General features: G+C 44.4%; 1 protein-coding gene across 4 annotated transcripts in view; it reads left to right on the top strand.

Annotated features, from left to right (window-relative positions):
* The window catches only part of SPEG (striated muscle enriched protein kinase), a 543,710-nt gene extending 531,127 nt beyond the window's left edge, over positions 1-12,583 (top strand). For all 4 annotated transcript variants that reach the window (XM_033947131.1, XM_033947130.1, XM_033947129.1 and 1 more), the window contains one exon: positions 11,782-12,583. In XM_033947131.1, coding sequence (XP_033803022.1) covers positions 11,782-12,001 — 220 coding nt within the window. In that variant the 3' untranslated portion in view covers positions 12,002-12,583. The remainder of the gene's footprint in view (positions 1-11,781) is intronic.
* Positions 12,584-14,207: the final 1,624 nt, after the last annotated feature.

Below are 14,207 nucleotides of genomic sequence, written 5' to 3'. Positions count from 1 at the left end.
GAAACATAGAGTATGACGGCAGAAAAGGGCCGGCGGCCCAACAAGTCTGCCCACTCAAGAACCCTCCCTCCTTTGAGAGTCCATCTTTTAAGTATAACTCTGCAGTAACCCCACCCGTTGGTCCCATCGTCTCTTGAAGTCAAACAGGTTACTGGCCTCGACTACCTAGCATGGAAGACCATTCCATCTATCAATCACTCTTTCGGTGAAGAAGTATTTCCTGGTGTCACCATGAAATCTTCCCCCCTTAAGTTTTAGCGGATGCCCTCTTGTTGCCGTGGGACCCGTAAGAAAAAAGATTTCTTCCTCCACCTCAATGCGGGCCGTGATATATTTGAATGTTTCTATCATGTCCCCCTCTTTCTCTGCACTCTTCGAGAGAGTACAAGCGCAGTCTGCTCAGACATTCTTCATATGGGAGATCTTTAAGTCCCGAGATCATCCTAGTGGCCATTCTCTGGATCGACTCCATTCTCTTCACATCCTTTTGATAGTGTGGCCTCCAAAACTGGACACAGTACTCCAGGTGAGGTCTCACCAAGGATCAGTATAACGGCAGGATGACTTCAGGCTTTCGGCTGATAAAACTCCTGATGCAACCCAGCATTTGTCTAGCCTTGGCTGAAGCTTTCTCCACCTGATTGGCAGCTTTCATATCTTCCCGGATGATTACTCCCAAGTCCCTTTCTGCAACAGTTCTTGTTAAGTTCTCCCCGTTCAAGGTCGAGGAGAGGTCACCCTAAGCCTTGAAACGGGCAATACCTTATGTGAGGATATAGGGCTAGAAGCTGTAGATCCAAGTCCCATAGACTCTGTGGTCTGGATTGAGGTATTTCAAAGCACTCCTAAAGTCTCGGCTCCTTGTATGGAGTGTGAGGATTCCAGACGATACACTCGCAAAGACTCGACTCCTTGCATAGAGTGTGTAGATTCAGCTCGAGGCACAGGCAAGGACTCAACCTCTTGTAAGTCTGCTGAGTGCCCAGGCTGGACTGCAGGAAGCAGAGTCGAGGCAGAACTATATTTGGTCAGTAACTGAACAAATTCCCGCTCTAAAATGGTCTGGATGGTAGCCTGCAATTGTGGATCCGAGTCTGAAACTGGACCACTTGTTGAGGCTAAAGGCTCTAGGACGAAGAGGAAGAATGCTTCGACTTGGAGGAATGATGTTTAGGTAGCTTGAGGGCCACCGCTGGAACTGTCTGCTGAGGTATCTGACCTGAGGGAAGCTCAGGAGAAGATTTGGCAGATTTACTCGAGGTCGAGGACGTTCCAAACGAGGAAGGTCTGATGGGAGTCGAGGTCGAAGTCATGGAGTCAGGAGGACACCCCATAGCAGGTCTGACCAAATCGGAAGTTGAGGGTGTAGCAGAGGTTTCCATACCAAAAATCTTCTCCACTTGAACTCGACGACGTTTGAGGGCTCGAGGTTGAAGGGTAGCACAGCGAATGCACGACTCCGGGCAATGGTCAGGCCCCAGACACTGAAGGCAGCAACGGTGTGGGTCAGTGAGAGAGATCGCATGCTGGCACTGGCTACACTTCTTGAAGCCCATGACCAGCCGGGACATAGAAGGAAAGATAGCCGCCGCAAAGTCAAAGCCCGCAGGCTGAGGGCATGTGACAGGCCCCGCCAGTCACTCGACGAAAAATTCAACTTTTTTTTAAACAATGACCGAAAGAAAAGCACAGCGACACAGTAATAAGAAAATAAAACACGAGCTGCGGTGAGAGAAGGCACGAAGCGAACTAAGTTCAGCGCAGAGCGTCAAAGACAGACTTCTTGGCTCCGTGAAAAACTGAGAACTGAGAAGACATGCCCTGTGCTGGATGGGAAGGCACTCGCACATGCGCGGTGTGGCAGACTCGAAACTTCTGAGTTTCTTCAGGCAAGTGTGCTTGCGAGGCTGTCTGCATCCGGGCTCCGTGGATGATGTCACCCACATGTGAGAATAGGCTGCCTGCTTGTCCTGGGTTAATACAGTATATAATAATAATAATAATTTTATTCTTATATTGCCATACTGAAAAAGTTCTAGGCGGTTCACAACAAGATGAGCTAATACATGGGATACAGATAGAATACAAATTAGAATAATGGACTTAAAAACAGAAAGCATTTACAATATAATGCAGAAAATACTGGCATGGCAGGGAAAGAAGTAATATATAGAACAGATAAAATAGATCAAGTTGAATATAAGGAACTTGATTGAAAAAATGAAGCAGAATGCATTAAGATACCAGCCTATCAAAGAGTTGAGTCTTTAACAATTTTCTAAAATCAAGATAGGAAGAGACCTCTAACATAATTTTTCCAAGCCATACATTCAATTTAGCGGCTTGAAATGAGAGAGTTCTCTCAAGGAACTTCTTATAATGACAGGATTTTATGGAGAGATATGAAAACAAGTACACTCTATATGTGGTCTTTTTGGCATTACTCAAAGAAAAATGAGACACAAGATAACCTGGAAACAAACCTGAAACTGATTTATAATAAATACAGGAAAATTTGAACAGAATTCTTGACTCTATCGGCAACAATGGAGTTTCAAATAAAAAGGAGTGATATGCTCCCAATTTTTTAAACCAAAAATGAGGTGAACGGCAGTATTCTGAATCACTCTCAATTTTTTTTTTAATTTTCTTTTAAGCACCTAGATATATAATACTCGAAATACTTAAGCTAGAAGACTGTACCAGTAAATGAAAGGAAGTTTCATCAAAATACTTTTTAATGGTACAAAGCTTCCAAAGCACAGAGATACATTTCTTAAACAATAAATCTGTATGTTGTTCTAGTGCGAGATGTTTATCCAGAGTCACACCCAATATTTTTATGGATTGTTCTATATTATAGTCCTATCCATTCACGTGTATTGTTGTTTCTTTAATCTTATCATTGGGAATTGCTAAAAAAAATTTAGTTTCTTCCGCATTTAATTTCAATTTATAAGCAGTCATCCAAAGTTCAATCTGACTTAAAATAATCACTAAAAAATTATGAACTCCGGTGACAGACAAGTTAACGGGATGACTATAGTAATGTCATCCGCATAAATGTAGAACTTGAGCTTTAAACTTTGCAACAAATTTCCCAAGGAAGCAAGATAAATATTAAACAAAATGAGAGACAGAGGTGAACCCTGCGGGACCCCACAGGAGTTTTCCCAACGATAAGACAAGGTATCTTCTTTAAACACTTGGTACGATCTTTTACCCAGGAAGCCACAAAACCAGTTCAAGACATTACCTGCGACTCCAATGGATTCCAAACAATCCAACAAAATAGTATGATCTACCAGATCAAAAGCGCTGCTCAGATCTAGCTGCAGAATTAACGCACTTGAACCTTGACTGAATAATGAATACAAATAATCAAACAGAGAGGCCATGATTGTTTCGGTACTAAATCCTGACCGAAAACCAGATTGATTCTCATGCAATATGCTAAACTTATCCAAGTATGTAAATAATTCAGCGTTTACCAAACCTTCCTGTATCTTAATAACCAGAGGAATACTGGCAATAGGTCTAAAATTAGATGCAATGCTGGATGATTCTTTAGTGTTTTAAAAAATTGGTGTAATCACAATTTGACCCTGTTCCTCGGGAAACTTCCCTATGGATAATAAGAAATTAATCCACATCAACAATTTGGCCTTAAAGTTGACCAGGGCAACTTTCATAACATTTGGAAGACAGCTATCAAATCTACAGTATGAGTTAACACGGTGTTCTTCAATCTTTTTACACCTATGGACCGGCGGAAAAAAAAAATTATTTTGTGGACCAGCAAACTACTAGGACTGAAATTTAAAAACCCCATTTCCGCCCCGTCTCTGCGAGCTCGGTCCTCGCAAACCATCTGATTCCATCCGCACAAGCCTCAGTTATGATTTTATACTGAATGTATTTTATTAAAGTATAAAAAGAAACAATATTCTGTACAATTGTCATTTTATAAATACAAATAATACAGAGCAAGGATCAACAAAACCCCTGTCTCCCCTCCCCTTCACATATATCCCCTCTACTATCAAGAAAACCGAATGAGCCAAATTATTACTGAATGCTACACAGAAATATCATGATAACAGAATACCGCAGTCACACATAGCAGGAATAGGGTTAGGGGAGTGCAACTAGGGCAACTGCCCCCCTGGTCAGAAAGAGCCCTAAGCCACTGCCTGAACTTTGCAGTCTCCAGTTATGTCTAACACCAGCTCTAGCAGGATATATATTTCAAATCTGATATATTCTAATCACAAAATAGAAATAAAATTATTTGTTTCTACCTTTTTGTTGTCTCTGGTTTCTGCTTTCATCTTCTTTTCACTCTCTTCCTTCCAGCATCTGCCCTCTCTCTCTTCAATCCAGCATCTGCCCCTTCCATCTACTGTCTGACCTCTCCCCCTTCCATATGGTTATTTGTCTTCTTTCTATGCCCCTCTCCCCTTTCCATCTAGCCTATGCCCCCTCTCTCCTTTTTACATGATTCATTCCAGCTTCACTGCTCTCTTAATTTTTATCTCTCCTACACCAGATCTAGCATCTTTGTCCCTCTCAATTTCTCTGCTGACCCCCCTTCCCATCTCATTCCTGTCTCTCCCCTTCCCCTCCTCTAATCTCCCTGCCAGCTGTTTCCTTCCTTTTTTCTTCTTCCTTCCCTCCTCCCCCTGTCCAGCAGTAACTCTCTTCCCTTTCCTTTCCCTCCTCCCCTCCCAGCAGCATCTCTCCTTCTCCCTCCCTCCAGGTCCAGTAGCATCTGTCCCTTTTTCCCCTTGCCCAGCAGCTTCCCAGACTCCTTTCCCTCCTCCCCTCCCAGCAGCATCTCTCCTTCTCTCTCTCCAGGTCCAGTAGCAGCTGTCCCTTTTTCCCCTTGCCCAGCAGCTTCCCAGACTCCTTCCCTCCTCCCCTCCCAGCATGATATATCCTTCTCCCTCTCCAGATCCAGTAGCAGCTGTCCCTTTTTCCCTTTGCCCAGCAGCTTCCCAGACTCCTTCCCTCCCAGCATGATCTATCCTTCTCCCTCTCCAGGTCCAGTAGCAGCTGTCCCTTTTTCCCCTTGCCCAGCAGCTTCCCAGACTCCGTCCCTCCTCCCCTCCCAGCATGATCTATCCTTCTCCCTCTCCAGGTCCAGTAGCAGCTGTCCCTTTTTTTTCACCATGCCCAGCAGCTTCCCAGCTTCTAACAGTGGCTTTCTCCCCTCCTGCAACTCTTCCTACTTGCCAGCGCGGCGATTCTGTATGACAGCCTCGGGTCCTTTGTTGGGTTGCACCGCCTCTGAGGAAAGCGGAAGTTGCATCATCAGAGGTGGCCCGACTCAGCAAAAGTTCCAAGGCTTCCTTCCTGAATCGCTGCGCTTGTAAGGAGAGCCGCTGGGAGGGGAGAAAGTACGCTGTCGGAGGCTCCCCATTATCTCTCCAGCCCTGTGCGAACTACAGCTCTTTGATCTTACCGGTCCTGCGCGGACCGGCAGGAAATTAAAGATGTTGATCTCGCCGGTCCTGTGCGGACCGGCAGGAATTTTCTGCAGACTGGCACCGGTCCGTGGACCGGTGGTTGAAGAACTGTGAGTTAACATACTTATTGTAGAACTTACTAAAGGTTTGCCAGTCAATAGATGTAAAATTATTCCAACTCAGATCTACTCTGGATGCATCTGCCCCTTGGAGGATGGGAAAACACCAATTATGATTAATAGAAACAACTAACATAAGCCTCAGTTTTTGAATTTTGGTATTAAAAAAATCAGCCAAACTATCAGCAGATAAAATAGATTCTTCGACAGCAACAGTACATGCCTCTAAATCATAAAGATCATTGACTAATTTAAAAAGGCTACTACTATTGGATGATACATTGGCAATTTTTTGGGCGTAAAAATGTATTCGTTTTTCGTACGGTGGTTGGAGGACAAAATGTAATCAATGAACCTTTGATAGCACAAGATAGAATCATACTGCCACTACTACATATAAAGCTAGGCCTGATGAAACAATTTGTAAAGGCTTTGAATAAAGACTGTTCATGCATTGAATACATAACGCATATGTTACCTGGACTTACCATGGAAAAACTGAAGCAGGAATTTTCAGTGGTCCACAGATCAGACAACTTATAAATGACCCCCATTTCACAGCATCAATGAATGAAATCAAATCATGTGTCTGGTCTTCATTTGTTCTTGTCGTGAAAAACTTTATTGGCAACAAGAAGGAAGACAACTACACACAATCAGTAGAGGATATGCTCTTTCATTTCAACAGGCTTGGCTGTAACATGAGTGTTAAAGTCCATTATCTGCACAGTCACTTAGATCGCTTTCCAGAGAACTTTTGTGACTTAAGCGAAGAGCAAGGTGAAAAATTTCATCAATACATAAAAACATTGGAAGCCAGATACCAAGGAAGATGGGATGCACACATGATGGCAGACTATTGTTGGAATCTTATGCAGGATTGCCCTGGCAGATCCCACTCTCGGAAGTCTTACAAAAGGAGCTTCTTGTGTCGAATGACTGGAAAGTTTGTATCATAAACTTGTGCTTTTGGTATGAAATAAGTAGATTCAGCTGGCACTACTCCCTCTCCAGCCCCTTCTGAAAGCAACAGCAATGCGAGTTTCTCCAACGATGCCACAATGGTGGCGTACGTACCTCGCAAGGGGGCACAAGTACTCTCTCTCTCTTGGGGCACATCTTCTGTCTTTCTCGGTGGCACATGTGGCAAGAATCGACAGTGTTCAGGCAGACTTCCTCTGCTGACAGATCCTGGACCCAGGAGCATGGTCACTCTCACGGGAGGCATTCCGTCTGATCGTACAGCGCTGGGGTCAGCCCCAGATAGCCTTGTTGGCTTCAGCAGAGAACTCGAAGGCCAGGCGCTTTTCAGTCGACGAAAAGCAAGGAAGCTAGGGCCAGACGCCTTGGTTCGTCCCTGGCAGGCTCATGAGATTTTCATGTTGTCCACTTTTCTTTTAATTTTTAATGTTTCCTTCATGCTTAAAATATATTTTTTAATGAGTAAGCGGAGTGAAGAGTGGTACATTTTCTGTATCTCAAAAACTAAAGCTGATAGAAAAAAACTGGTGCCATTTTTAGAATCAGCAGATCAAATATACCCAGAAACAGATCTAACATTTGAGGCACCAAAATGAGTGTTGGCCAGTGTTATTGCTTTATTGTGTTAGTTATGATGGTAACGTGAGAAGTCATGCAAGGTATTTAAATGTGTAAATTCCCAACCGAACAAAAGTAAAAAAACAGCATCCACAAAAAAGGCATATGATATTTCCCCCTCCCCCCCCCCCCCCCTTTTACAAAACTGTGCAAGAGATTTTTAGTGCCGGTCGGTGCGCTGCTCCAGTGGTCAGAGTTCCTATGAGCGTCGGAACAGTGCAGATCATTCAGTGCACTGGCTAGTGCTAAAAACCTCTTGCAGTTTTGCAAAAGTGGGAGGGGGGTTAATCTATGTATATATAAAATCAGATGTACCTGTGTGTATATGAGTGTATGTATGTTCCAGCATAACTCTGAAACGCATGGACAGATTTCAACCAAACTTGGTATACATATCACTTACTATCTGGGAACAAATACTGTGGGGGTGGGAAGGGGGTGACATGTAAAATTTTTGAAAACAAAATATATTATTGTCTACGCCATAGTTTTTGGTAGTTCGCTGAGATGAATACTGACACTCCCGATGCCATTTAAGTCCAAGTTCAGCCCCATGGAGAGGGACATTCTTCTGGGAAGGGGGAGGGGGTGATGTAAAAATAATCAACAATGACAGATGTTAGTGTATAATCCATAGTTTTCGGGCTTACTGAGATGAATACTGACACTCCCAATGCTGTTTCAGTCCAAGTTCAGCCCCATAGAAAGGGACATTCCTGTGGGACCTATGGGGGGGTGGGACATGTGGGGGGTTGGACATTTTGGGATAAATAAATATCTGGGCAACGCCGGGTAATCAGCTAGTAACAAATAAATACATAAGCTGCAGAAACAGCCACTGAAATCCATCTCATAATGGTAGCCTTAGAGGCAGGCTTGCCCTTGCATGCAAGACCTACCAGGATAAACAGGTGGTCTGAGATACGAAACTCGTTGGTAACCTCCAAATACCACAGCAAAAACCTGCGCACATCCAGGGACTGCAGCACCCAGTCCTGGGTCTTCGAACCAGAAGGAACAAACGTCAGAAGTTGGACTTCCTGATTCACATGGAAGACAGAAACCACTTTCAGAAGGAAGGAACCGTACGTAAGAGCACCGCAGCATCAGTAATACGCAAGAAAGGATCCTGACATGAAAGAGCTTGAAGTTCCAAAACTCTTTGAGCTGAAGTAACAGCCATAAGGAATACCGTCTTGATAGTGAGATCCATCAAGGATGCCTGCTCCAAAGGCTCATAAGGTGGGCGAGCCAGGGAGTGGAAAACCAGATTCAGATTCCACGTTGGACAAGGGAGGCACAAAGGAGGCTTCAGACGAACCACGCCCCATAGAAAACGGAACACGTCCAGATGGACCGCCAAGGAGCCCCTCAAGGCAAGAGGGCCCAAGCAGGAGAGACCTGCAGTCTGAACCCATAGTGAAGCCACTGCAAGACCCCTTTTCAGACCATCCTGCAGAAACTCCAGCACTCGAGGAACCGAAGAAGAAGGATCCTCCTGTTGGCTGGTGTACCATGCTTGGTAGCACTGCCAAGCCTTCGCATAGGCCACCACCATGGACTTCCGTTTGCTGTGAAGCAACGTAGCTATCACCACAGAAGAATAGCCCCTGGTCGTCAAGGCCGCGCACTTAAGAGCCATGCCGTACGACCAAAGTGGTCTGGGTCCTGCAGAGCGATCGGCTCTTGCATGATGAGATGAGGGCGACAATGCAACCACAACCCTCAACCTTGCCGGAGCCGAACCAGGTCGGCATACCATAACTGCCTCGGCCAATCAGGAGCTATTAGGATCACTGCCCCCCCCCCCCCCCCGGTGCTCTGCTATTGGACGCAATAGAAGCCCTATCATGGGCCACGGAGGGAAGGCATAATGAAGACCCTCCTGGGGCCAGGGCTGAACCACAGCATCCAGGCTGTTGCTGCCAGCCTCTTGACAATTGTAAAACCGATCAGCGTTTTTGTTCAGTACAGTCACCATGAGATCAAACACTGGGGGCCCCCCATCAGTGTACTATGCACTCAAACGCTCTCAGGGAGAGAGACCACTCTCCAGGGTCCAGCTTCTGGCGACTGAGAAAGTCTGTCGGAACGTTGTCCACCTCTTCCACGGACAGTGCTACCAGGTGTCCTTCCACCCAGAAAAAGAGCAACTGAGCCTCCATGCTCAGGGAGGGACTCCTCGTGTCGCCCTGACAATTGACATAAGTCACCGCCATGGCACTGTCCAAGAACACTTAGACAGCTCGATGACAGAGACGACCCTGGAAATGCAGGAGGGCCAGCCGAATCGCCCTCAGTTCCAAGCAATTGATCGACCACTTGCACTCTGAAGGCGCCCACCAGTCCTGCACCAGAACAGACAATACAGACTGCCCTCCAGCTTGTAGAGACTCACCCAATCTGAAATCCAGAGTGGAAGACCCCTCGTGAACGATAGGTGATGTAATCACCACTCCATGCTGCTGCGCGCTGCCGCCATCCAGAGCAGGAGGGTAAGCAATCGGTCCCACTGCGGATTCTATTGGGACAACAGAGCATCCTGCAAAGGACATAGTTTGGCTCTAGCCCACAGAACTACATCAATTGTCGCCACCATGAGCCCCAGGACCTGGAGAAACTGACAGGCTGTTGGAGTGGCCATGCCTTTTTTTTTTTTTTTTTTTTAAATCTTTATTTTCATTTTATAGTATTGACATAATATTAGTCAAAACAAGAAAATAATACAAGTCAGTTCAAAGATTAAAATGAGACAATAGGTAATAATGAACATTTACAATTGAAATAGAGGAATCAAGGCAAAATTTTCCCTTTCTCATACGGCATAACATTAAAAACAAAATAAATTTTTTACTGGTTTGTATTGTTAGACCTCAATCCATGGGGGAGATAGCTTTAAAATTGCTAAAATCTTAATCAAATAGTACAAAGAAAGGAGTGGCCATGTCTCTGATGACTTTCCGAATCTTCTCTGGACGTGACATGGGGAGGAAAACTTTGTTCTGTCCCATGTAAAAGCGGACCCCCAGGTACTCCATATCTTGGATGGGCTCCAAGTGACTCTTCTGAAGGTTGATCATCCAGCCCAGACACTGCAGCAAGTAAACCACCTGCTGGACCGCCTGGATCCTCTCGGCCAGAGTTCTTCCATCTTGTTTCTTAGACTTCTGGCATTTGCATACAGACAATGTTTGTTACTCCTATTTACAATTTGCTCAGCAGTTGACATGGATAATTTGCATTCAAAAGGAGCATTCATCTATCATGATGAATCGAAAATTCCTTATGTGGTTGCAGAAATCACTTAGCACTAGCGACACACTCCCCCCAGGATTGGTGACTGCACGTTCCATTTGGTTCATAGACAAAATCGTGCGAGACAACAGCACGCCGACAACTGAGCGCAGACAATTGAGCGCAAGGTTGACGGCGCGCCGAAGAAAAGCACTATTTTAAAGGGTTCCGACGGGGGGGTGTTGGTGGGGAACCCCCCTATTTTACTTAACAGACATCGCGCTGGCGTTGTGGGGGGTTTGGGAGGTTGTAACCCCCCTCATTATACTTGAAACCAAACTTTTTGCCTGTTTTTTAGGGAAAAAGTTCAGTTTTAAGTATAATGTGGGGGGGTTACAACCCCCCAAACCCCCCACAATGCCAGCGCAATGTCTGTTAAGTAAAGTGGGGGGTTCCCCCCCACACCCCCCGTCGGAGCCCTTTAAAATAGTGCTTTTCTTCGGCGCGCCATCAACCTTGCGCTCAGTTGTCGGTGCTCAGTTGTCGGCGCGCCGTTATCTCGCGCGATTTAGTCCCGTCACCGTTCCATTTGGCCTTAACAATACTCTCTTTCTTTTCAAAGGAGCTCATGCCCTCTTATCAGTTTACCAGGCATGTACTATCTGCTAATTGATCAGTGAACTGACCTTAAGCTTCCTGGGCTGGTGTTCAACATTGTCATACACCATTTTAGTAGGCTACTGGTACATCACCAAGAAGGAAGTCTGCAATCCCTGTTCTGTTTAAGCTTCTTGGGCTGTACAAAGAAGTGACTACTGCCGAAATGGCCATTACATACTTGGCCAAGGTTGGTTGCACCAGGTAGCAAAGCCATAAATAATCTGAAGACTTGCATAGAATGAGTCCCTCAGCACTATCTTGCTCTGCAATACAAAGTAGGTGGTGGGTCATTACAGAAAGATTGGTTCCACTTTGTCAGAACAAGTCAAAGGCAGGAAAAAAAAAAAAAGAAGCCAGCTGGAAGTAACAGATGAGGAAAGAAGGAAGCCATAGCCCAAATAATGTTTACATAAAAGTTGTCTCATGTTGGCAATCTCTATTCTTTTCTTTCATGGCATTGTGCATTTAACAAATTTTGAAGGCTCACAGAAACACACTTTCAATCAAGTACTGTGATATGATTATTAGAGTTGAAAAGGTACCATGCAAAGCATGGTATTGTTGAGCAGTTAATACATGTAAATAAATAAATTAATTAGAAATATATATATTGGCCAGAACTTATACAGCAGAGTTATGTTGGCAGCCTGGAAATCCCTACGAATGAACTTCATTGGGTTAATGTGCTTTGTTTACTATAGGAGTCGTCCAACAATTCAGGAGTGTTTCTCAAACCCCTGGCTACAAGATGCCTACCTGATGAAGCTCCGCCGGCAAACGCTCACCTTCACCACCAACCGCTTGAAAGAGTTCCTAGTTGACCATCAGAGAAGGCGGACAGATATGGTCACCAAACATAAGGTTCTTCTGCGCTCCTATCATGGCACCAGTCAGCAGCCTGCCGCTCCTGTGACTCAGTGACCCCCACCTCTCTTCCCCTTCCAGAACTAGGGAAGGGATTGGAGAAGTCCAAGGAACACGATGTGGAGAAGTCCAGTGGTGCACGATGTGTCAGCAAATGGTGCAGATAGTATGATATCGCAGTTCGTGACAAGAAAGAAGGGGGATACCGAACCGGTCTGGAAGTGTGCAAATTTAAGAGAATTCCTCTAGCTGGGGATGTAGGCAAAACATTCAAGGTTAAAAATAGTCAATATACCTCAAGGACGGATGGAAAGGAGCATTACAAATAATTACTATGCATGATTGTCACAGCCAGCCAAGAGATTGTGACAATGACCGATTCCTGAACAGTCACTCTAAGCATTGCCTTTAGCCAAAGAAGCAGACACTAGTTCAGTTAAATATTAAAGGGACTTATTTATGGGAAAGAAAGTTATGGGGAGCAAATATTCCTTGTCATAGTTTTCATACTGGTAATCAAATGCTGAATATGTGGAAAAGTGGGTCATCCTAAGAATTGAACAATGTGTCAAGATAATGGGAAGTGATCGTGTAACACTGAATTATTTCCCCTCTTTATAAAATTTTGTTTGAATGTGTTATCATTCACATCTTGGGGAACATCTGCAGGCCAAGGGAAGAAAATGAGGGGAAAAAGAAGTACTGTTCAAGGAAGCCTTAATTTGAATAGTAGAAAAAGAGTAAAAGAGAAGATGTAAATGTTGTATGCCACATGTGGATGGGACATGTTTGGGAATGGGAACAACACAGTGGTGGCTTATCATGAAGGAACCTGTCAGAATTCTACTGAGCAGTGTCTGCAAGAAGTGTTTCTCACTCTTCTGTGGTTTGGTTTTTTTTTTTTTGGAATGGGTGGTACATATTAATCTCAACTAGTTAAAGAGGCATGAATGTTGGAAATGGAGCAAGGGACAATTGCAGTTCTTTAACTGAAGAATGCAGAAATTACAAATAAACTGAGAAAGGGATATTGGGCTGCACTGAGTGTGAAAGAGCTTATGTCTAGCAGGGGACATGCCGGATCAATTATTTCAAGAAGCTGTCCTTAGAAGTGGACTCTCTATATCATTTTGGCAATAATCCGCCTCTTCCTGAGTGTGTTGTGTTCTGCATCATTAAGCAAAGATGAAGCTATGCAGATTGTTCTTCTGAGGGTGGGGTGGGTTCTAGCTTGGCTAGCACGAATGTCATATCCTTACTAGTAAAAAGAAATTCATCAAAGCCAAAGAAACCAGAAAGCTACTATAGTGTGTCAGCATGCTCTCCATGTCAATTGTCATGTGCTCTCTCCATGCATGTCTCTTACTCCTGTGTTCTCTTTCTCTGCATATCTTATTCACATGTTCTGTCTCCACACATACCTCTCCCACAACTCTCCTGTCTCCCAGTATGCCTCTCTCTCATGTACTGTTGTTTTTTTCTCTTGCCTTTGATCAATTTTTCTGTGATCCTATGCTGTTTTTGTTTTCTGGTGCCCTCTCTTGTTCATTCTATGATTTGTAAGCCAGGAAATGCTGCTTTTATGGCCAGAAAAATACATAGGAAAAAAAATACAAGGGGTGAGGTATGCCCTGAAACACTGGTAGTAGTGGGCTGACTCCCATCTCCATGTGGTTTTTATTTCCATGTCCCTATGCTGAAAGTCACACTGCTTTACTACACCTGCAGTCACCTGACTTGACACAAGCTAAAAGCATGTGCTACTCTACTGCACCTGTGCATGTCACCTGATGTCTCTATGCTGAAAATATGTGCTACTTTGACAGTGCTAACAGCAGACTTGCCCTACACATACTGCTTTATTATGCAAGTACAGTCACATGTCCTAAGAGGCTGTGCTCCTATAATAGCATGAATCAATGACATGCGTACTTTTCTCAGAGTGTGATCAAGTGTCTTACACAGTTGGAAATATCCTCTCCATTGTTTTCTTCCTTATTTCCAGACTTTTCCATTTCCTGTCAAACTTAAAAATCCATCATGCCAGCCCAGGAGAATATATGACTCAGTTGTTCCCCAAACAAAAGTTCTTCTTTAAATCTTAATTTGATGTTTTAAATTAGGGGAAAAGGAATAGTACCTTTCTCCAGAATGTTTACTACTTGGGATCTAGCTAGGTACTTGGGACCTGGGTTGGCCACTGTTGGAAACAGGAGACTGGGCTTGATGGACCATCGGTCTGTCCCAGTACAGCAACTCTTAT

Source organism: Geotrypetes seraphini, chromosome 5 (genome assembly GCF_902459505.1).
Source record: "Geotrypetes seraphini chromosome 5, aGeoSer1.1, whole genome shotgun sequence".
Lineage (NCBI taxonomy): Eukaryota > Metazoa > Chordata > Amphibia > Gymnophiona > Dermophiidae > Geotrypetes > Geotrypetes seraphini.
Note: the sequence above shows the minus strand (reverse complement) of the source record. Positions and strands in the feature narration are given on the sequence as shown.